At 41.9% G+C, this 21584-nt stretch overlaps 2 protein-coding genes across 2 annotated transcripts in view; both read left to right on the plus strand.

The window, feature by feature from the left end:
• ank1a (ankyrin 1, erythrocytic a) overlaps window positions 1-11410 on the plus strand; it is a 103642-nt gene extending 92232 nt beyond the window's left edge. The window contains exons 41-45 of the mRNA XM_082553263.1: window positions 3346-3985; window positions 4108-4456; window positions 7097-7180; window positions 7469-7621; window positions 11084-11410. Of these exons, the coding sequence (XP_082409389.1) occupies window positions 3346-3985; window positions 4108-4456; window positions 7097-7180; window positions 7469-7621; window positions 11084-11137 (1280 nt within the window). The 3' untranslated portion in view covers window positions 11138-11410. The remainder of the gene's footprint in view (window positions 1-3345; window positions 3986-4107; window positions 4457-7096; window positions 7181-7468; window positions 7622-11083) is intronic.
• Window positions 11411-15846: 4436 nt separating this feature from the next.
• Window positions 15847-19311, plus strand: LOC309718421 (eukaryotic translation initiation factor 4E-binding protein 1-like). The gene is made up of 3 exons (XM_082553642.1): window positions 15847-16314; window positions 18405-18593; window positions 18764-19311. Exons 1-3 carry the CDS (start codon window positions 16179-16181, stop codon window positions 18793-18795), a joined length of 357 nt encoding a protein of 118 aa, XP_082409768.1. The 5' UTR covers window positions 15847-16178; the 3' UTR covers window positions 18796-19311.
• Window positions 19312-21584: the final 2273 nt, after the last annotated feature.

A 21584-nucleotide genomic window follows, 5' to 3' on the forward strand; every position in this document is an offset into this window, starting at 1 on the left:
AAAATATTCCTTCAAACTTGAAATAAAAAGCAAGCAAAGGTTTATTCAAAAGCGACTCCAGGTTACTAAACAAAGCATACACTTGATCATACTAGAGTAACCCCTTTTCCTTTAGACCTCTGTCTGCCTGTGTCTGCATGGGACTTAGTTTGAGTCTTTAGAGGTAGCGTTGGTGCACCGAATGTGCTTTTGGGAGCCCTGATTCATTCCCTGTGACTCTGTCCCTCTCTTTGTTTTTCTCTGGTCATCTGCAGCCTAGCCGCCCCACTCTTCCTCCTTCTCACTTCCTCTCCGAACTCTGACCTCATGTTGACCTCTGACCCACATCTTAAGCTTTTATTTTTTGCGACAAATGCATTTTTCTTTTTTTTCTTTTTTTCCTGACTCTTGAAAACCCCACCTTTCTTAAGTGTCCACTCTGTGACAGATACCCCTCACACAGACTGTGTACTCAGCACCCACTGGGAGGGGGGAGGTGACCCTCACTCTCTCTCACTGTTTCTGTCTGTGTTCATCACCCTGTTTTATATTCCTCTTCCTCTCTTGCTGCTCTTCTCTGTTTCCCACTCCTTCCTTTCCCTCCTTTCCCATCCCTTTTTTCCCCTGCTCTCCTGCATGTCGGCATGTGAACAAGACTTCGCTCATTGCTCATCTCCCTCGTGTTTGCATGGAGGGCCCGCTCTGAGACTGGACTGTTGGAGATAAAGCTTCAAATGCTGCATCAGTGCCTAACGTTGCCTGACAAACAGACATGTGTCTTTGCATGGCATGTATACTGAGAATGACTACAGTCTGTCTCTGTTACTCCTCAATGATCTGTCTTAAAAGGGGATACAGAAAGGCCACAGACCTTTTTTTGTGAACTGTGTCTGCTGTTCATGTATGAATGCTGTGATCGTTTTGTGTGTCGCTAATTCTACGTAAACCGTGTCCATCTTATGTTGTGCAACTATCTATCTTTGATGTCTCTGTGAGTTTTGAGATGTTCAGTTTGAATTTGTTCTCCAACTGTTTCTAAATGTGCTCATTGATTACTGTGAAGTCTATATGTCTCTATGTGTGTATGTGTGCGTGTATCGGTGTGAGCATCTCTACGTGTTTTTTAAATGTTTTGTGGCTTCCACATACATATATGTGCCCATTTACTGGGCAAAAATTGTATCGTTTATTTATGTATATATATATATATATATATATATATATATATATATATATATATATATGTTTCTGTACATACATCTGTCAGACACATTTTCCATATTTCACACTTTTTATTATTTCAAATTTTCTCCCCAGATCTCTTTCTTTTCTCGTTATTTACAAATCTACTGCCACAAAGTGAGAGGGATGACAAACTCAGTTAGTTACAAATTCACATTCTTATTTCCTCCTTTTTGGTCTTACCACAAAGCACAAACACAAAATATCCTAAAAGATAGATAGATAGATAGATAGATAGATAGATAGATAGATAGATAGATAGATAGATAGATAGATAGATAGATAGATAGATAGATAGTCATGTTTATTTGGTTGATTTGGTTTTGAGTTCTTTGTCATTAGATCTTAATTCTAATAATCATATATTCAGGCATCAGGCAATCATATATGCATTTGAAGACTAAAAGTGAATATAATTGAAGCCTCTAAACTTTAAACCTCTTAAAGCAGATGCCCTGGTATCTTGTGGGACCTAAATAAACACCAAATGATTGTTTGAATCTTGTACAGTAGCACTGAAGTACTATAAATTTGATTGCAAGTGAAAATCAAACGCCTGCAGTGTATAGATGTTCTGTATCTGGTTTAGACTAAATCTTCATAAGTCAAAGAACTACATCACAAACTAGAAGTCAGAGTTTATCATCAACTGTACATAACTGAAAGCAGTTGGGATGTGAAAAAGAAAGTAGGACAAGGGTCTTTTCGATGGCTTGGTGTCTCAAATATCGCCTGCACTCTCAGCAGTACTCTACTGCTGGCCATGAATCAAGTTACAGCAGCCTGCACTCTGCAGCTTTCTTACCACTGTACAGTACATACGCATGGTCTCTCTCTCTCTCTCTCTCTCTCTCTCGCTCTCTCTGAGTCAAACATTAAGGAGAATCATTTCCTCTGCTTCCTGTAATCTATGTACTGCATATGGATAGTATGTCCTTTAGTGGTCAGTCATACTGATACTCATGTTTTGCTTTACCTGCATTACCATTTTTTTCAATTTGTTCACATATTTATGTTGTAAAGGTTTATCACTCTTTACAAATTTAGTATAATCAGGTTAGAAAATATAAATGTTAATATTCGCAAAATAGCCTTAGGTGTAGTCTTCATCTAGATTTTCTTTCATTTTTAGCATGTTACATGAAGTTACTACTGCAATATTTTTTAATGCTTTCTGGGACATTGTACTCAGTTGTGCCAGGTCTGGTTTCATAAGAAAGAAAGAAAAAGAAAAATAAACATATTTTATCGAAGGTTGTTCAGAAGACGGCTGTAGGAGTGACCTGAGTCCGCAGCTCATTACTAACACAAAGTTTTACTAAATTATATATTTGCACTTGAAATTTGTTTGAGGCAGCAACATTGTGGCTTTCCTAGCAGAAGAAAATTGAAGTCTGTTGTAATTTGTTTGCATAAATTTGAATACTACTATGTTTTATCTTTACATAGTTGTGTTATATTGAATGCACTGTAAAAACAGTATGAGTCAGTGAGAGAGTAGCTGTGTGAAGAATGCGTGCGTGTATGCGAGAAAATGCGATTGCCTGCGAGCATGCCATCCAGCCTGACACCGGTATTAACCTGCCTGTTTCTGAGTGGGTTTGAGTGCATGCATATACGAGTGTGAGCATATGTGAGTGCTGGTGTGGGTGTGAGACAGAGTGGGTGTGTGTTTGTGTGTCCCTGCTGGACAGGTGTCAATAATCCCTCTCCGTCTCCCTGCAGGTGGCAGCCAGCAGAGCAGCATCAGCCACTGCCGGCCTCGAACCCCAGTCTCAGCCTACTGGTTCAGCTGGCTGTGTCTGCTGCTGCTACCGCTGCTGCTCTGCTACTGTCAGCGCTGGCTGATTGAGCTTGACAGCCTCTCTTCTAAAAGCTGCCCTTGCTCTCATGACCTTAGCTCCTTGCACCTTTATTCTAGCTCTTATTGTCTTGGCCCTCCACTCCCTCCATCCCCACTCCTTTCCCATTTGTCCCTTCAGCCTCCTCTACTCCTCCCCTAAATGCCCAGCTACTGGCCAGGGGAACTTACCCCCCCTCCCAGGGTCCTGATGCTGTGGGGGGTGAGGTGGGGAGCGAGGCGGGGGGCCGGGTGTCAGTGTGCCTCTCTCTGTCTCGCTCCAGGTTATGGGCTGCCGCAGGAAGAGCTTCTCTCACCAGCTTCCATGCAGTACAGCCTGCCCTCCCCGCTGGGTGCTGAGCCTTACTGGCAGGAGGTCTCCAGCCTGGACTGTGCACCTATTGCCACCACAGAAGAAGACACCCTGATGGAGATGTCTGATGTACAGGTGTGGCCCTCAGGCAACAGCCCTTCCTTGGTGGCTGTGGAGGACTCCTCGCTGGAATGCAGCAATGCTGACGATTCGGAGGGTCTGCTGGGGCTGCCGTATGGAAGTCTAGGTCGGCCGGCCAGTCAGGCCAGCGCAGCCAGCGGAGGGGGTGGGGTGCTGAGTGGCTCCATTGAGCTGCCCGAAGACGATTCAGAGATGGGCGTTGACTCGCTCAGCACCACCACACCAGCTTCGCTCGGGGGTACCATCGCTGGGATCAATCTTAACGGGCTGAACAATGGTCAGGGGTCAGAGGCGAGTTCAGAGGCATCAGCCGTCACAAGCACGACTGGTGGTGATGGAACTGGAGGAGGAGGAGGAGGCGGGATGGGCTCAGAGGAAGGGCTTTCTCTTGTTGCAGGACAGCAAAGGGTGTATGCTCGGTTGAGTGAGTCAACTGGTCTGAGCAGTGCTGCAGATCGGAATGGAGACAGGTGAGTATGAGCTCTGTATGCCTCTCAGTTGGTGTGACGTCATATAACCTGGGGCTATAAAACACTATCAGTAAATATTTATGATGTACCACCTCCTAATGAATTCATTGATCTCCTTTCAGGTCAGGCAATGGGGGAAACGGTGGTGGTGGAGGATCTTTCCTTTCTTACCTGCAGGAGCAGACAGGCCCGGGATGGATCCCTGTCACTGACCCTACTCAGGCTTGGGTGGGCAATCAGTCTAAACCCAGGCAAACCATGGAAACCATGATGTCATCAGTGCGTAACGCTGTGGATGGAGACCCTTCCCGAATGTCCCAGGAGGCCTTGCTTCAGCCTGTGAGGGACATGGGGCACTCTGAGATCTTAAGGGGGCACTTCAGAGGTACCCAACCATTTGAGAAGGGTTTGGGCTTTCCACACAGGGTACCAGAGCTGAGGGCCTGGGATGATGTCCGCCTGAAGGGCCAGGTGAGCACGTTAAACCACCCGTGCAAATTTAAAGTGGTCACAGTGAGTAGGATTACTCCTTTTACCATGTCTGGCAAACATTTTAGTCTGAACCAAATTAATGAACAACCGTATTTATAGTTAAACTGCATTTAGCAAATTCTTGTGGTGTAAACAAAAAAGGCGAACTGCTCCAGCAGAGGTAAACCTGGGAGAAACAGTGTGATACAGCAAAATCATTACAGTGTTATACACACAAGCGGTTGCTTTCATACTTCCTCTTCTAGAAGTCACCATTTAAAACCTCACTAATCAGAATTATGTTATGTCGATCCTGGAATCATACAGCAAACGTAAACACACAGCCAAGAACACACACAGTGGTCTTAGGCCCAATTTGGGCACAAACAGCGTGTCCAGCCAAATATAGAAAGCGCTCTCACTCGTCAACCCGCGTTACACGATCCCAACCCCAGTCATTCCCACATGTTAACTTTCTGGCACAACACAGACACATCACACTGTATGGGACAATCTCAGCTGTGAGACTGTGAGAGAACAAAAATAGAGCCTTTCAGAGCCTTTGTGGGCTTCATGCCTCTTGTGGGTCATAATGATACCCAAAAAGCACATTTAGCGTAATTTGGAGGCGGTGGCAGCTGCATAATAGATTCTATGATTGTTTTAGGAGAAATTTGTTGTGTAGGCTGTAGTTAGAGCATGTGTGAGAAGTTTCTTAGTGTTCTTACCACAGCGCACAGAGCCGTTCTGATGGAGGTATTTAAAGCTCACAGATCACATGGTCAAAAAGTGAGGGAGGTGGGAATAGAAGCCTCCCAAGATTGCTTTTGGTTGGATCTGGTGTCTTTGACTGGATAGTTGTGACTCGACGCTAGGAAGGAGAAAGAGACGTGGGGAGAAAAGGGCCCACGGCCCCAGCAAACGGAGGGCAGAAATTAAATGAAAACACCAGTTTGGCTGAACCAGTGACAAAAGAGGGCTGCAGCTGTTACCTTCTCCCTTAGCTAAGAGAAGTGTGAGAAGCAGGAGTCACCACCAGCTACGGGACTGAGGCTGCAGTCGTGCGTTGCTCTGTGCCAACCGTGTTGATTTACTGGGGATCAAAGTGGGGCAATGTGGGCCCTAGTTACCGAACTCCTCTTTAGCTTCGTGCTGCTGGCGTTCCTGGTGATCAGCTGTCAGAATGTCCTCCACATAGCCAGTGGCTCGGTGCGGTCGGTGCTCACCTACATACACACTCAGCTGGACCACGAGCTTGGTGAAATCGAGGGAGTACCCGACGAAGAGGAGAACGTCACCACCAGAATCGTCCGCCGTAGAGTCATTCTTAAGGTACAACAAAACTGAGATCCACGAATTTGAAGAAAGGATCTTAGTGGCAGAAGAGAGAAAAAAGAAATGAAAGAGCAGGGGGGAATCACTGCTGCTGAACTCTTGGATGATGCAGTGTATTTAAGAAAAGTTGAAAGTGATACAGGATAGGTTTGTGGTGAGTTATTTGACTGGTTTTACTGAGAGGAGTGGGAAGGTGCAGCATTATGGACACAAGTAATCGTGGCATACAATGATGGGATTTCATCAATGTTTGTTTGTTTCTATGACAATATCAAATGACTGAGGATGCAACTAAATATATCTTCTGCTTTTATAGATATACTATAAATAGATTGTCTTCAGCTCAACAAGTTTGGACTCCAGTTCTATAAAAAGTTCTCATTGGCTCTTTGCCATTTCCTTCTTATTGTATCTCAAACTCTATAAAACAGCACATTTTTTATTTATTCTGTTAAGTACACTGAAAATCACACTGAGATTTGGTGGATTATGATATAATTGAAATTATGTACAAAGCATATAATAGATAAATTTCCCTTAATATCCAGAAAGCTTTTAAAATGAGGGATAATAAATACAAAGGAAAAGGATATTATGTTTCTGAAAAATCCAAGGCCGGAGCCAGTATGAAATTTCATTGTGTATCTGTTACACAGATTAAACCTAAAGTGCACAGCATACTGAAACTGCTTAAAAGTTGTATAGAAATAACATAATTATTCTGTATGATAACTGATGCTCTAGATACAAATAGTTCATATATAGCTGGATTTGACATGAATAGTTGGTTGTTTCTTCTTTTTTGGTGACTTTGTATTTAAATCTGAGGTTAAAGATGTAGTTGATTTACTTTTCCTTACACGTTGATTGTTTTATTATGGGTAGGTGTTACATAAGCTGTAGCTTTGGACTTGCACCCTTTAGGTTTGTCACTTCTTTTTTTAATTATTATTTAGTTTCATGTGTGATATAAATTGAGATAAAGATCAATTTTAGAGTTTCATACAGGCCTCCACATGCTCGACCTTCACTCGTTCTTAGGCCGAGCGTCCGGCTTCAGGAATTTCTTTGAACTTATAAATAGCTCTAAAGACATGCTGCTATTATAGGGGGCTGTAACACTGTTGTGTAGTAATGAATGATAAGATCCCCACTGTTAGATTTACTTTCTCTCTCACAAGCAACCTCACCCGCTCCTCACCTATCTGCCATGCAAACAGCGCTGCAGCAACGGCTGTTTTAACTGCCTTTATTGCCACAGTTCAAAACGTTTATGGTTACAAAAAAGCTTTTCTCTGTCCTCAGGGTGATGAGGTTGAAGATCTTCCTGGGGAGCAAGTGAGCGAGGAACATTTCACGGATGAACATGGAAACATTGTCACAAAAAAGGTCAGCCATTTAAATTGCGTCCATGAACACGAATGTCTCCGTTTTCACTTTTTTATCGTGTTTTATCATCACAACACTTTCACGGATCTTTTTACGGAACGATTATTAAACTAATAATCATGACAAAGTTGTTCATCGCACATGACACTGCAAAATCCACGCTTTGTTTTCCCCCAGCATATTTCACCGATCCAGTCTTTTTCACTGCCTTTTCCACACTCTCTGCTCTCGCCCATCACTCTCTCCCACCCTTCTGTGTGCGATTGTGTGCGCGTGTGTCTGCGATAGATCGTGCGCAAGGTGGTGCGCAGAGGGAAGGGATCAGGTGAGGAGGGGTTTCAGGAGGTGAGCGTGGAAGGCTCGCTGCAGGACGCCAACGAGCTGGACGCCGATGCTGAGCAGTTCATGAGCTACGCCGTCTTGGGTCGGGACAGCAGCAAGGTGGGCTTCTGATCTGCAGACGAAGCTCTCTGTCTCGCCTGGAGCTTCCGTGATGACCTCGGGTGTGCGGCCAGCCTGCAAAGCCTAAATGCTCTGAATTAGATCAGATGATACATACCCTGTTTCATTTAAATCCATGTAGTATCTGGGGTCTGTGCTGCAGTAAGTTTTAACGTTTCATCTCACTGTGGATTCCCAGGCATCCCCCAACGGTCCTTGTGCAACTTAACCTGCATAAGCACAAGTTTGTTTGTGATCTTGGAAAATAAAGGTTAGGCATTTTCCACTATGTGTCAGGACTGAATTGCAACAGAAGACAGAGGGACGTGTATTTGATTAATTGCCTGATTGCTGACTTCCCATAACATTAATCTCCACCCATATACTTCGCTCTCATGCTCATTATCTGCATGTAAGAGAACAACTGGATCCACTCTGCTCAGGTGCTCTGATTTTTTAAGAGGCTCACAGTAGATCAGTTCATGAGCGTTTCACTGTTTTGGTCATCACTAAACCACAAATGCAGTTCATCTGGGGGGGGGGGGTTCTTGCACATTAATGAGTGAATGAACTTATAGTGGTTCCTTGCAGTGTTTCTTTCTCCCTGTCAGTTATCTCACTGAGCAACTGAATAAGGTTCATAGTCCTTTAACTGTGAAAGTGTGCCTTAATCAGTCAAAAACCAAGTTGAGGTCAAATATTAATTGCATTGAGTAAGTTGAGGTTCAATACACCAGACGCAGAGATTAACAGGGTTGTTGTGATTGTGTGAAATTTCCTGAAACTGCTGTGTTATGTGGCCTAGCCCATCCATTTGAAGCTTAAGAACGCTTTTCAAAAAGTTCTTTGCAAATTTTATCTGACATTACTCTGAACCACCACCTGGCTTTCCATCTGCCACCCACCACTTCTGTCCTTGCTTGACTGTTTATACATTATTACTTCCTTTTTTTCCTCTTTTTATTTCCTCTTTTGTCCCTCACATTTCTGTTTCACTTCCTGTCTTGTGCTCCCTGTTTGTATGCCCTCGTTTTTTTCGTGTGACACTGTCTGCCTCCTCTGTGGGTTTGTTTCTCTCTCTCTCTCTCTCTCTCCTTTGTTTTACCCTCCCTTACTAATATTACCTCAACCTCTTGTTCTGCTCCTGTCATCCAACTTATTCTAAATCCTCGCACCTCTTCTGCGGTCAACCCCCTCCCCCACCCTCTGATGTAGCCCGATACTGTGGATGTGAAGAAAGGTGCTCAGATAGTGAAATGTGCCAGTCTGCGGAGAGTTAAGCAGTGAGGCAGACTGAGTGCTGCGTCCCCGCAGGTAGGGGACTGACCCACAGTGCTTCCTCTGACCTGTGAACAACACCATTTAATCCAGTCTGTCTGGATTAAATGCATCTGAATGTACATTTAATTCAATAATTACTAATGTTATGACATATGGTGTGACGCTGGCGCAGCTAAATGACACCTAAATCTTTAATAGTTCAAATATAAATGACACACATGAACGCATATAAAAAGGAAAAAGATACAGATGTAATTTTTGTGTGTGTGTGCATTAGGGGAAAAAAAGTGCTGTCAGGAAAACTCTAAATGCTTGAAAAATGATTTGGTAGCTCTTGCAAATGTCTGCTGTGTCTAATACAAACTGCAATCGATTTAGATTTGGAGTTTTAGTTAGTACAAATCCAGGTGATGTACACTCACCGGATACTTTGGTAGGTACACCTTGCTAATACTGGCTCGGGCCCCCTTTTGCCTTCTGAACTGCCTTAATTCTTTGGGGCACAGATTCAACAAGATCCTGGAAACATTTCTCAGAGATTTTGGTCCATATTGACATGACAGCATCTCACAGTTGCTGCAGATTTGTTAATTGCTCAGCCATGATGTGAATCTCCTGCTCCACTGAGCTTTGTTATTATCAGCCTTTAGAAGATGGATACCTTGTGATCATAAAGGGATGGAAATGGTCAGAAACAATACTGTGGTAGGATGTGGCATTTAATTAATGCATTTGATACTATGGGGCCCAATGCGTGCCAAGAAAATGTCCCCCATCATTACACCACCAGCAGCAACTGTGATCCATTGATACAAAGCAAGATGTATCTATGTTTTCATGGAGTTTACACCAAATTTTTACCCTGCCATTCAAATCCTGCTGCAGAAATCAAGAAATTTTTCCAAACTTCTATTGTTAGACTCTAGAGAGCCGATGCGAATCACTTTTCTGTTTTTAACTGACAGTAACTAAAAACTACAGCACCCAGAGGGGTCTTCTGCTGCTGTAGTCCACCCGCTTTGAGGTTTGACATGTTGTGTGTTCAGAGATGCTCTTCTGTGTATCTCAGTTGTAACGAGTGGTTATTTGAGACACTGTAGACAACTGATGAACTTGAAACAGTCTGGCCATTCTCCTCTGACCTCTGGCATCAACAAAACATTTTCACACAGAGAACCTAACATTTTTTCAAGCATACTTTGTAAACGTTGCACATGTTTGAATGGGAAGATCAGCAGTTGCTGAAGAACTCAGTCCAGCACATCTGGCATGAATAACCATGCTACGTTCAAAGTCACTTAAATCAACTTTCTTCCTCATTCTAATCCTCAGTTTGAAATTCATTAGGTTTTAGCAACCTTGCCTACATGAATTCCTGCCATGTGATTGGTTCATTAGATATTTGTGCTAACACTATCTAATAAAGTGGCCAGTGAGTGTATGAACTATCTAGAAACAGTTAGTGTTTGGAATTAATCAATATATTAATGACTGATGATCCAATAATGCTTTTTAATGTCATCTTTTTTCTATTTGTTTTTTACCTCTTGAGTTTAGCTTAAATAAACCATAGGAATGATCTCCTGACAAACACTTTGCCGTATTTACATCAGAGTATGAAGTAAAATGTATGAATAATTAAAAATTTCCTATCAAGTCTGTTCTTTCTATGATATATATATATAAAATTGTCCATAAGAAACACCGTAAAAAGGCTGGTGCAATGTGCACTCAGCGAAGAGAGATCGTAAAATGACAGCGCCCAAGGTCAAAGCTGTAAGGCATCTTGTGTGGAGAAATGGAGCCACTATAATGTGTGTGCGTGTGCGTGCGTACGTGCGTGTGTGTGTCTTGCCCTCACTAACGTAAATGCCATGACATTCCTGAGCTTGTTGATATTTCCAGTGACTCGCTGCTGAATGTTAAACCACTGCTGGCCCCCATTTGCGTGTAAATCTTTGGCAGAACTAACGTGTCGTTGAGTCTTTGAACGTTACGAGGATCAGCTGAAGGGAACTGAAAAACGTTCAGTCACTATAAAGCAGTATAGTAGCATAACCAGGATTCAAAGGCACTCACATTAGCACTGGCTTGTTGCTGTTTGCATGCCACCTGTGTTGCACGGTAGCAGGACGATCGAGAGGCTTGTAAATCACTGCAGTTCTCTCTCTCTCTCCTCAGAGTTCTCCGCAGGATTCAACCCCTTCACCAAAACCATCCTACATGAACACATGACCAGCAGCAGCTGACGGGAGGAAGACCACACATCAGAAGGCAAACGGATGGAAATGAAGAGAAACCAACTCAAAGACAACCACGGTGGCTATGGCAACTATCAGCACGCACCAGAAGAAAAAGGATACAGATTTTCTTGTAGTTTTTATTACTTTTTTTTTTTTTAAGAAATGGTGGGAAAAAAATATCTACTACTAGGCTAGAAGCATGATTTCGTATAAAACAAAAACCAGACAGACAAAAAAAATCAAAAACAACAAAAAAAAAAAGAAACTAGCAACCAAAACGTGCTTCCTGTTATCTGTATCAGCATGAGTGACTGCTGCCGCATGGCCTGTGTTTAACTACAAATACCGAGGGAATGCAGGGGCGGGTTAAAAGGGTGGGGCGGGATGGGGAGGAGACACCGCTTAATGGGACGGGCATGCAATGTAGGCTACCACCGGCCCATTTTCTAACCCAGTGGTGAAGAGTTTAACTTAAGAAAAAGAGACACTAAAATACTGAGAATTACGTCATCTCTAGGCAACTGTTACCCCCTCCTCCTCCATGCTGCACTCAATCAGCACCACAAACTAGTTTCACACCTGGCCGAGTGGTCTCTAAGTCCAGTAAAGCTACAATTATCGCCCCAGGATATCAGTGTTGTGTACATAATATTGTATGCACTAAAATGCTCTTACGTGACTGTGTGTTACGCGTGTTGTTTCTGTTACTAGATCCCTATGCGATGCAACTGATGCTGCTGTTTCAGGTACATGAGAAATTCCTCCCTGTTTTTTTTTTTCTTGTTTGGTTTCATTTGCTCAGAATCTATATATTATTATTCTATATCTTGAGATCTTTGTGGGTAAAAGAACATACCGTTGTGTCGCTCTGCCTGTTTTAAATCGTTGGATTTGCGTGTGTATGTGCGTGTGTGTGTGTCCGGATGTTTCGTTGTGATTTTCACGCGCTTTCATTGTTTCCGTTCCACATGTCCGACTGTAGAGGAAGATGTTCTTTAAGTCATTTCCTGTACCGTGGGGATTTTTCAGCTTTGGGAGGCGGGTTTACAGCAGGAACCTGCCTCGCCAAACTTTGATCAAAGTGGCTTGCCTTGTGGAGAGGAAGGTAAAGAGATATATATGTACAAGTGAAAGATTATCACAAGAGATTAACCTGCTCTTTCATCCTACTCCTCTGCCTTTTTCTTGTCCCCACTGTGCTGTATCCTCATGAGGTTTGTGTTAATGTCTGAGCTAAAATCCCGATACCTCTGCTTATCACCCAACCTCCATCTCTCATCCCCTAGCCTCTACAGTCAGCCTCTCAGAGTAGATGTAGCAGTCCCGTCCACCTTCCACTGGGATGCGGGATCCCACCTTCAGCTCGTACAGTAGCTGCGTCTGTTTGACCTCATCGCACAGTATATGACACCACCCCACGAGGTGCGCTTACAGACCATCTCACAGCCACCAGAAGATGTCACTCGATGAGGGTAAAGTAGCTGAAACGGAATCATGTAGCACTAGTTTTACTGGATGAAGCGATGTGCGTTACGTTTAGGGTCGAGGACGTGTTGAGCTTCGATGTTTGTCTCCTTGGCGGTTCTTCAGTGTGTAGCAAAGACAGTCACCAATCACTGTGATGAGAAACTGTAATACTGACCCGTAACTGTGAGCCTGACCCGTCCAGAAGCATGTCTCTTGTTCCGCTCCTTTCTTTAGTCTTCTTGTCACGATTTGCTGTCTTAACTGTACTCCAGAAGTAGAAGCAATAACTGCTTTAAATGGAAAGGATTATTCATGTGTGTGTGTATGTGTGTGTGTGTGTGTGAGCGAGAGAGTGACAGAGGAGGGAGGATTTTAGGATCACAGCTTGCGTTCTTCCTGAACTTTCAGCTTTATTCTACTTCTCACTTTACTCAGAAATGATGTCAGTACATTAGCGTCCTGCATTTTATCCTTTTGCCTCTCTAGAAAAGAAAACTTTAAGTATACTGGTGTGGCTCCATGCCAGCCATTGCATCTGCAAAGTGCCCGCTGTTTGTTTTTGTTACTCATCTGGGAATGTAGGTGTGTTCAGCCTGTTTTTAAACCTTAATAACATTCATATGCACCTTGAAAGAAATCCTGAGTGTGTTTTGCGTGTGTGCGAGTGTGTGAGCGCGTGGTGTGATTTAAATATCACATACTCAGTCCTGGATATTGGGACAAGTTAAAGTTGTGATAATATCACAGGAAGTAATATTGCAAATGGACAAAGACTATATGTGTAATTCTAAATCACATATTTTTAAAGGTTTATTTACTTCAATAAGTGTGCCATCTCACATTATATCAATAACCAATACATGCATTTCTTTCAAATGTTGCGTCAGACATTGAATGCTTTTATTATAGACAAATATGTAAGTCACAAAAATGTTGCAATAAGCACCCATAAATAAGTGTTTAGTATGGCTTCTCACAGCCATGAGATGATGAATGTAAAGTCTTGGTATACTGTGAGTCTTGTTATGACGTAGTCATCCGTGTTGGCTCTATACTTCAGTAGATAATAGGGTATTCACTCTATTGTTTCAGCTCAATGTCTGCTGTTGATTATCATAAATATGACTTCATTCTCATTTCATCACAAACATGCACAGATGGTGGTAGATTTTAAAGAGCAAAGCCTCGAATTTTTAAAAAAAATCTTTTTTGACATGTTAACAAATATCCCTTCATGAGGTATTATTGTTATTTTATTAGCTTAATAAAGGTCAGATGTAAAAAAAAAAAAAAAAAAAGTTGTGCCCCCTTATATCAATCACAGCATATGATTTGCTCTTTAAGGGCTCATATGTTTAGATTGTTTTCTGCTGATGTCAGGCTCAGAGCCAGATGGGAACTGGTTAAAGAAGATAGACGGAGTTATGGGGGAGGCTTGGTGGCTTCGAAGGCTAGTCTTCAAGAGGACATGCATTTTCCCTCAACACAGCCCACCCCCTGACATTTTTATGCCCTTTTACCAAATATGAGACTGAGCCAATCTTAAGACTTCCACGTGGTGACCGTTTGGACGTGGTCAGACGGGAGTCCGACTAAGTGAGAGCGAGAGAGAGTCGAGGTTACATCAGAAAAAAAGCACTGCACTGAGGGACTACTGAGATGATGCCATGCACCAAGTTCATGCAAAAATATTAACTGTTGCAAAAACTAGAGAACACATGTATATTCCTTTAGAATGGATTGAAGACATTATTAATGCAATAGCATATTACTCAATACTAAGGAATGCAACTGCGCACATGCACAGAAAATGTTTTTAACATAAAAGGCTATATATATGAGATATATGAAAATATATATATAAATATATATATTTATTTAGAATGCTATGCACCCTTACTTGTCAACTGGGATTCTAGTTATGTTATGGATGTACTTTTAGCATCATACAGCTGTAGCTACCAAGAGACTGTTGAGTTCTGGGTAATGCCTGCAAAATGGGGATAAATAGGGTTCTTGTGGGTATTTTAACTTGTTTTGTCTGCTTTTTTATTGTTATGGAGAGTCAATCATGGATTTAAAATATGTAAAAGCCTTTTAATCCAATCAAATCCGAAGACATCTACTGACAATTTACTCTGTACACCAGCTCAACATTTACAAAATTAATAAAGAAATGAAATGTCTTTGTGTATATTGTGTGTGATTTTCTGTGTGGCACGTCATCCATGACAGTCATCACAAGTCAGTTTTATAAACATGCTGAAATTTCAGGTGTGTAGCTGTGCATGCTGTATGAAGATGATCTTGACTTGCTGGACCTTTACAAAGAACAAAAAAAAGGGAGGAAGGGAAGATGCTCATTTGAAACGCCACAGAGGAAGTAAAGTAAACGAACAAATGGAAGCAACACTTACACCGGCTTGTGGAAACAATTTTATAAATCTTTTTTTTTCTCTTTTTGTGACACATCACATATGTTTTAAAATCTCCCAGTATGTATTAGAGTTGATTTTGACATTTGATGGTCACGTTTGAGGCTTGTAGAGGATCGGTTCTGCAACTTCCTGATCTTAGGTTCCTCAAACCTTTAAGCTAAAGGTTTAAATTTTAAGGCTTCTCGGTTGTGGAATCATCTGCTAACATCTTTTCTTCTCATTAAAAAATAAGAAAAAATGCATTTACTTCGGAATTGTCCTTCAATCCCGCAACTTAGCAAAGAAACAATTTTGCAGGAATAATAGTATTTTTTCACAAACAAGGTGACTCCCATTATTATTATTTACTTTGGGCATCTATTCCTGAAGACCGCTTTATTGATTTTCACGCTCATTAGCTCATCAGAACTGCGCAACATCTATTTTAGTCTCATATAAAACATTTCCATGCATGTTTGCACGTGTTTCAATAAATCAGTACACGTATTTCCATTTTTTCAAGCAAAATATAGAAGAGAAGCGAAAAAGAAACGAGTGCTGACCCAGGAATTGCACAGGACAGTATGTATGTTATCATCTTATTAATGTGTCTATTGTCTGTAAATAATGCTGTTCGACTTGTTTTGAAAAAACACCTTTTTTAAAAAAAAACAAAACAAAAAAACAAAACGTCTTATTATGTTGTTTTTATTATGACAGTTATAGCCGGTGAAGTTTTGAACATCGCAGAGTGCGCAGTCCTTTAGTGCCAGCAGGGGGCGCAGTTGGCTGTTTTTTGTGCACCTCTGGAGCCTTCTCTCCTGCAGCCTGCTGTGTTGTTTTGTGTGCATGTTGAGGCAGGCAGAGTGAGAGCGGAGGAACGTGTGCTCAGGTCCTTTTAAACAAAGATCCTGGACACTAGTTCGTGTGTGTGAGTGCTTGATGTAATGTGACTGTTTTAGGTCCAGCCTTCCACTGTTTGCACTTATGAAAACGAGGTATTTATTTTTATTTATCCGACAGTAGTCATTTAGTTGAGTCAAAGCCATACCCGAAACCCCGGCTCGGCGTGGCTTTATAAAACCAAGACTTTGTTCTTGTTTGATGTTAATTAGTTAGTTAGTATTAGTTTATTGTAGTTGGGAGAAGATGTCCACCGATTGCCAGAAGACCACCGCTAAGGCCATCCCGTCGATCAGGAGGGTGACGATCAACGACGCGGAGCACATGCCCCAAGACTACTCCACCACCCCGGGAGGGACTCTGTTCAGCACGACCCCCGGCGGTACGCAGTGTTGCTATTTGTCATATTCATTCAAGAGTGCCGAGGAGATCTGCTCTGACTCCCGGACACACATGACTTGTACTCTTATCCACTTTGGAGCCGTTCTCTCTGTCTGCAGCTTAGGCTAACTCCATGAGGTCTGCTGTAGCTCTGCTAAGCTAACCGCTAAAGCTAGCGAGCAAGTGTTTACTTGAAAAGAGGAAATGCAAAGAAATGCGGACTCTGAAGTAATGAAGGAACAGGTTGTTTAGACATGGCGGTCTTAATTAAGATAGTGAGAGTCTGTCTGTAGCTTAGCTGCAGTCTAAAGTTTGGTTTCTACGCACTGCTGTCACACGGTCAGCCAGCAGAGCTGCTCCACCTTTGGTTTACTGTAGAGATCATTTAAATTCCTCTAGAGGTCCCTGCTTCTGAGGGCTGTCCACCTAAACCTGCTGCAGACACGAGGTTTAACTCAGTAAAGGTAATCTAAAGGTTAGAGTAACACTGTGTAATTACACTAAAAGGTGTCACTTCATCCTTTTTCCAGGGTTTTGTGCGTCACAGTGTTAATAACTACCTTATAAAAGTAACACTGGGTCATTATTAAACGGATATAACTATTTTTAAAAACCAGTATCAAACTGCTGCGATGATTTATTTTCATATTGTGATGTATTCCCTTAATTGGTCAGGACACATTTCTTTTAAGGGAGATTATAAAGAATAGTATAGTAAAAATATATTTATATCAATGCAGGTAGCATATTTAGCAAAAACGTTTTTTTTAATATAGCACATTTCATTACATGTAACCTCAATGTGGTTAACAAAGATATTATTATATATATATTTCTACACTTCATATAAAATAAGGTATTAGCACTAATGTTTCTGGCATATTACAGGTATTGTAAGCACACAGGTGGTGTGCAAGCATACGTTGTGGTGTACAAAAAGTGACAGCGTGCAGTGAGCTATGTTTATTCTGGTTCAGTACATGTGGATCTGACTCAAGTGGATGAGTTAAAGAGTCTGATAGCAGCAGACAGCAAGATTAAATAAATCATTTGCTGAAAAAAAGAAGACACAATCATACCTGTGCAGGTTTATGAGGCTTTATGGCAGTGAAAACAGCATAAACAAAACAACAGCACCTGTTAAGTGTAAGCCCAGGTAAATAAAGAGGATTCTGAATATGTGCACAGTTGTAGTTGATCTCAGATCAGCAGGCAACTTGTTCCAAAGAGCAGGACCCCAGTAATGAGAGCAACCTCAGACTGAGGTCTGACTCTGGGAATAGTTACAAGATCTGCACCAGATGAGCAGGGCATGAACCGGTGAGAGATTTGTGAGATAACAGAAGGATTTAAAAAGCAATTCTATATTGTACTGGAAGCCAATGAAGGGTTTTCAGTACTGGGTAATGTGGTCAGATTTCTGTGTAGCTGTAAGGAATCTGGTTGAATGACCTGAAGCTGTCATGTTGATGATTTGGGCAGTCCTGAAAATAGAGAACTTGTTAGGCGAATGTGCAAATATAACATACTGCCTTAAAAAGGGCACATGTTCCTTTTGCACCAAATGTTAAAACTGTGTTTATTAACTGTACACTTTGCTGTTCACAAAGCTTTTCGTCACGAAGCTTTTCTTCAAGTTTAGTTGCGTTAAATCAGAAAGTAAGTCAGTTGGTTCGTTATCACAACTGGAAGCCATCACATCACAGCCAAGGAGTGCGTGTGTGTTGTGTTCATTCAGACTGGCTCATTGTGCGACAGTATACATAATATACAACAGCTGAAGCGTTACAGATCATAACAACAGCCGTAAGAGAGCAGCAGCACAATTAGTAATAACATTGCCACATATATGCTGCAACGTCCTTCTAGTTACTGCGTGAAGATCAGGTACAGACAGCAAGATTTTGAAGAAATGCCTGTTTTCATATTGTAATCACGTCTATCGTGGCACACAGGTCAAGTTAAAATACAGGAATTTGATGAAGCAGCTGATCCCAGTCAGTGCGAGTGTGGCCTCAGTGCTCTGTTTGATCTCTCAATGCTGCGCATCTGATAATCATCCTTCATTTTTCCCACCTACGAACACAAAAGGTACCAGGATCATCTACGAACGCAAGTTCCTGCTGGACTGTCGCAGTTCTCCGTTGGCCAGGACCCCTCCTGCCAACCTGCCAGTCATTCCAGGAGTGACCAGCCCTGCCTCCAAGGACACCAGCAAGAAGACTCAAAATGGAGAACTACTGAACAACAACACCGCTGCTCCGAACAGTAGCGCTGCTGGTATGTTCACACCTATACACACATCACAGGATGGATGTTGCACTTAAAGTCCATCCATCTATTTTCTGCATTATGATGTCGAACCCATGCAAGCAATACAGCAATGAAGCCTACAAATCATCATCCATCTCCACCCTACATTTATTGTTTACTTATTTTTCTTTTCAAAGGTGATGACGCACAGTTTGAAATGGACATCTAGGTGAAGCCCAACAAAGTGCTGTGAAGACAGGGGTACCGTCTCCTCCCCTACCACCACCTACTCCATGTAGACAGAGGATCTTATCTCTGACGGCCTCATTTTTTGGATCTGTAATTACACTTTCACTGTCTGCCTCAAGGTTTCGGCCTGGTTTGTGTGTAACAAAAAGTGTGCCTTCAGGTAGTGGCTGCGAGTTTAAAACGAACACTGAGAAGTGCTTAACACCAACAATGCCTCATCGCTCGGTAATAAAACAAGTCAGTGAAAATGAGAATCGAATTGTCCGAATTTCTAACCATTCCAGAACGGTTTTCACTCGATGTGCTTTTATTTCAGTGCATTTCGCACAACCTCTCTTTAGATACGGTCTTCCAGTATTGCTCTCATAAACGAGCGCTTCACCTGAAGTGTAAAGAATGTAAAACAGAAATTTGTTGATGACATTTTGAATCAGATATTTCGCTATTTTAGGGTGATTTTAAAAAAGAAATTAAAGCAAACACCATTCAGACTTTATCTCTGCGTCATGTGTTCACTGAGTCTTTCTGTCAAATCCGTTGTTTGTTTTTTTAACTTGAATGGCGCCATCTGAACTTAAATAATGCTTTTGTTTCGTGTCAGCGGTTTAGATGTTTAAGTGAAAAGCTAATGTACATTTCAAAGTGACAAGTCTTGCAGCCTGCTGCACCTCCTGCGTCGCTCTGGTTCAGAGGAATTCCACGTGGAGCTCGCAGGAGGCTGATAACCTCAGTCAGTGGGCTGTTTACAGAGAGGTCAATATGCAACTGTACAACACATCAGGCAGGAACTCCTTCCTTCCATTCAACATTTACGATTCCACTTCTGTCACTGGCTCACTTCACTGTGAAGTGCTTATGAATAAAAGTGCCGGAATAGATGGTGTTTCACTGAACTTCTCATTGTTTGATCTAAAAGATGTTTCACATTTTTAAATTCTTGCATCCAGTAATGTGCGAAGTTTAAAGCCAACACTCATTTCTTTAAGTTTTGATTCCAGACTTTCTTATAACGTTTTAAAATGCTCTTGAACAAAGAACCAGTTTTAATTTGTGTCTTTTGGCACTTTGTTAAAAGCTTTTGTTACTAAAACAGATTTCAGTTGTCTCGATGAAAAATCCCAAAGATAACACAGTTTAACAGCCTGTGTTAACATTGTATTTTTTGCACCAACAAAGTTATTCCAAAAGAGCTGAAAATTTAGTATTTCTCTGCGTGGTGTCCAGAGCTTTAAAGAAATTTGATAAAACTGAACACGTAAAGGACAAAACAAGAAGTGTCAGCCCTAAAAAAAATATTTTTTACAACAAATAAACAGTATCTGAAAGTAATGTTCCCAAGAAATAGATAATCTAGCAAAAACCTGACGCAGAGATGTATCTGACCCTGCAGTTAATCCATCTACCGTCCACTGAAGCCTCATCGGGAATGATCTCAGCGGAAGGCGGCTGTGAAGAAGCCATTATTTAAGAAGGGAAGTGGAGGAAAGGCTGTGGTACAAGAAGTGGACTGAAGATCAGTGTCAACAGGGGTGACAGAGTGATAAATACAGATTTCTTGGTTCAAATCGTCATCACTGTGTACAAAGGAGGACAGGAGAGTCCAACACTGAGTGTCTACAGCCATCTGTGAAACAGGGTGGAGGCTCTGTCATGGGTTTTGGAGTTATGTGTGGTGTTGGAAATCTCATCAAAACAAATTCTGAACACAGAAAAGTCCTGTCAGATTGTTTTGATACATTATGGAGTAAAATCAATGCCATATAGAGAAACACACTGTGATACACAATCAGTCACTGACTGACCACAGAGCCCAGACCTCAATAAAACTGAAGCAGTGTGGGATCTCGACAGAGAATATAAAAGAAGAGCTTTGAATGTCTTTCAAGAAGCCTGGAGAGATATTCCTGAAGACTAAAGAAATAACAAGAAAGCTGCCAAAAAGGGTTCGGGCTGTGTCAAAGAATAAAGGTGCTCATAACAAATATTGACTTTCAAATTCGTTAGAATTCAGTTTTTTGCTGCTGGATTTGTATGTGTGTTTGCATGTAGCCTTAATGCAAAAATCACTGCAACTGTTTCCCACTGTCCTCGCCAAATATGAAGAAATAAGGGGTGGTGCAAGACTTTTGCACAGTGCTGTAGCAATGAAACACTCTTTCGTTATGAATACTCTTGCATGTGCGGAACTGCACAAATGCGTTTCTACTTTCAGCCTGTGGTGTAAGCGGCTCTGTAGAGAATCATCATTAGAATAAATATAAATAAAGCTCAAATCATTGAGTGGATTAAAAAATGGATGCGCTCCGGGTTCATTTGTAGTGAGTACAAACAAAAGGTCCTGATTGCAAAACTTACCTCTGCAAAAAAAAAAAAAAAAAAAAAAAAACAGGAAAGAAAAGAAAAGAAAAACACGTGGACAAATCCTGAAATACTACTCGGTCTGGTCTTGTCTTGGGTGGATGTGTGGTTGAATAGTTTCAGCTGATCACTTCCAGTCCGGCCTGTCTTTCCTCCACAGTAGCGTCACCCTTCAGGTGCAGTCTTTCCACTCCCTCCCATGAATGATCTCCTTGTCACCTTAGCTTCCTGGCTGTCCAACCCCCTCCTCACCAGGATAAACAAGTAGTACTACTGCCTTTTCTCACCCACCGGTCCATCCTTCAGTGTGGTTTGTGTTGTTCCACCCAGCGTGCCCGGCCAGGGAGGACGACGCTAATGACCTCTGATGATGTGTGCACTTTAACAGGACCAAGATGTGGATTGGGGAGG

This window comes from Aulonocara stuartgranti (assembly GCF_965226115.1).
Source record: "Aulonocara stuartgranti genome assembly, chromosome: 12".
Classification (NCBI taxonomy): Eukaryota; Metazoa; Chordata; class Actinopteri; order Cichliformes; family Cichlidae; genus Aulonocara; species Aulonocara stuartgranti.

Excerpts from the sequence above, each read along its gene's own strand:
- LOC309718421 (XM_082553642.1), top strand. The coding sequence starts at position 16,179 with ATGTCCACCGATTGCCAGAAGACCACCGCTAAGGCCATCCCGTCGATC. Across the intron at positions 16,315-18,404 it reads GTTCAGCACGACCCCCGGCG|GTACCAGGATCATCTACGAA; the intron begins GTACGCAGTGTT and ends CGAACACAAAAG. Across the intron at positions 18,594-18,763 it reads TCCGAACAGTAGCGCTGCTG|GTGATGACGCACAGTTTGAA; the intron begins GTATGTTCACAC and ends TTCTTTTCAAAG.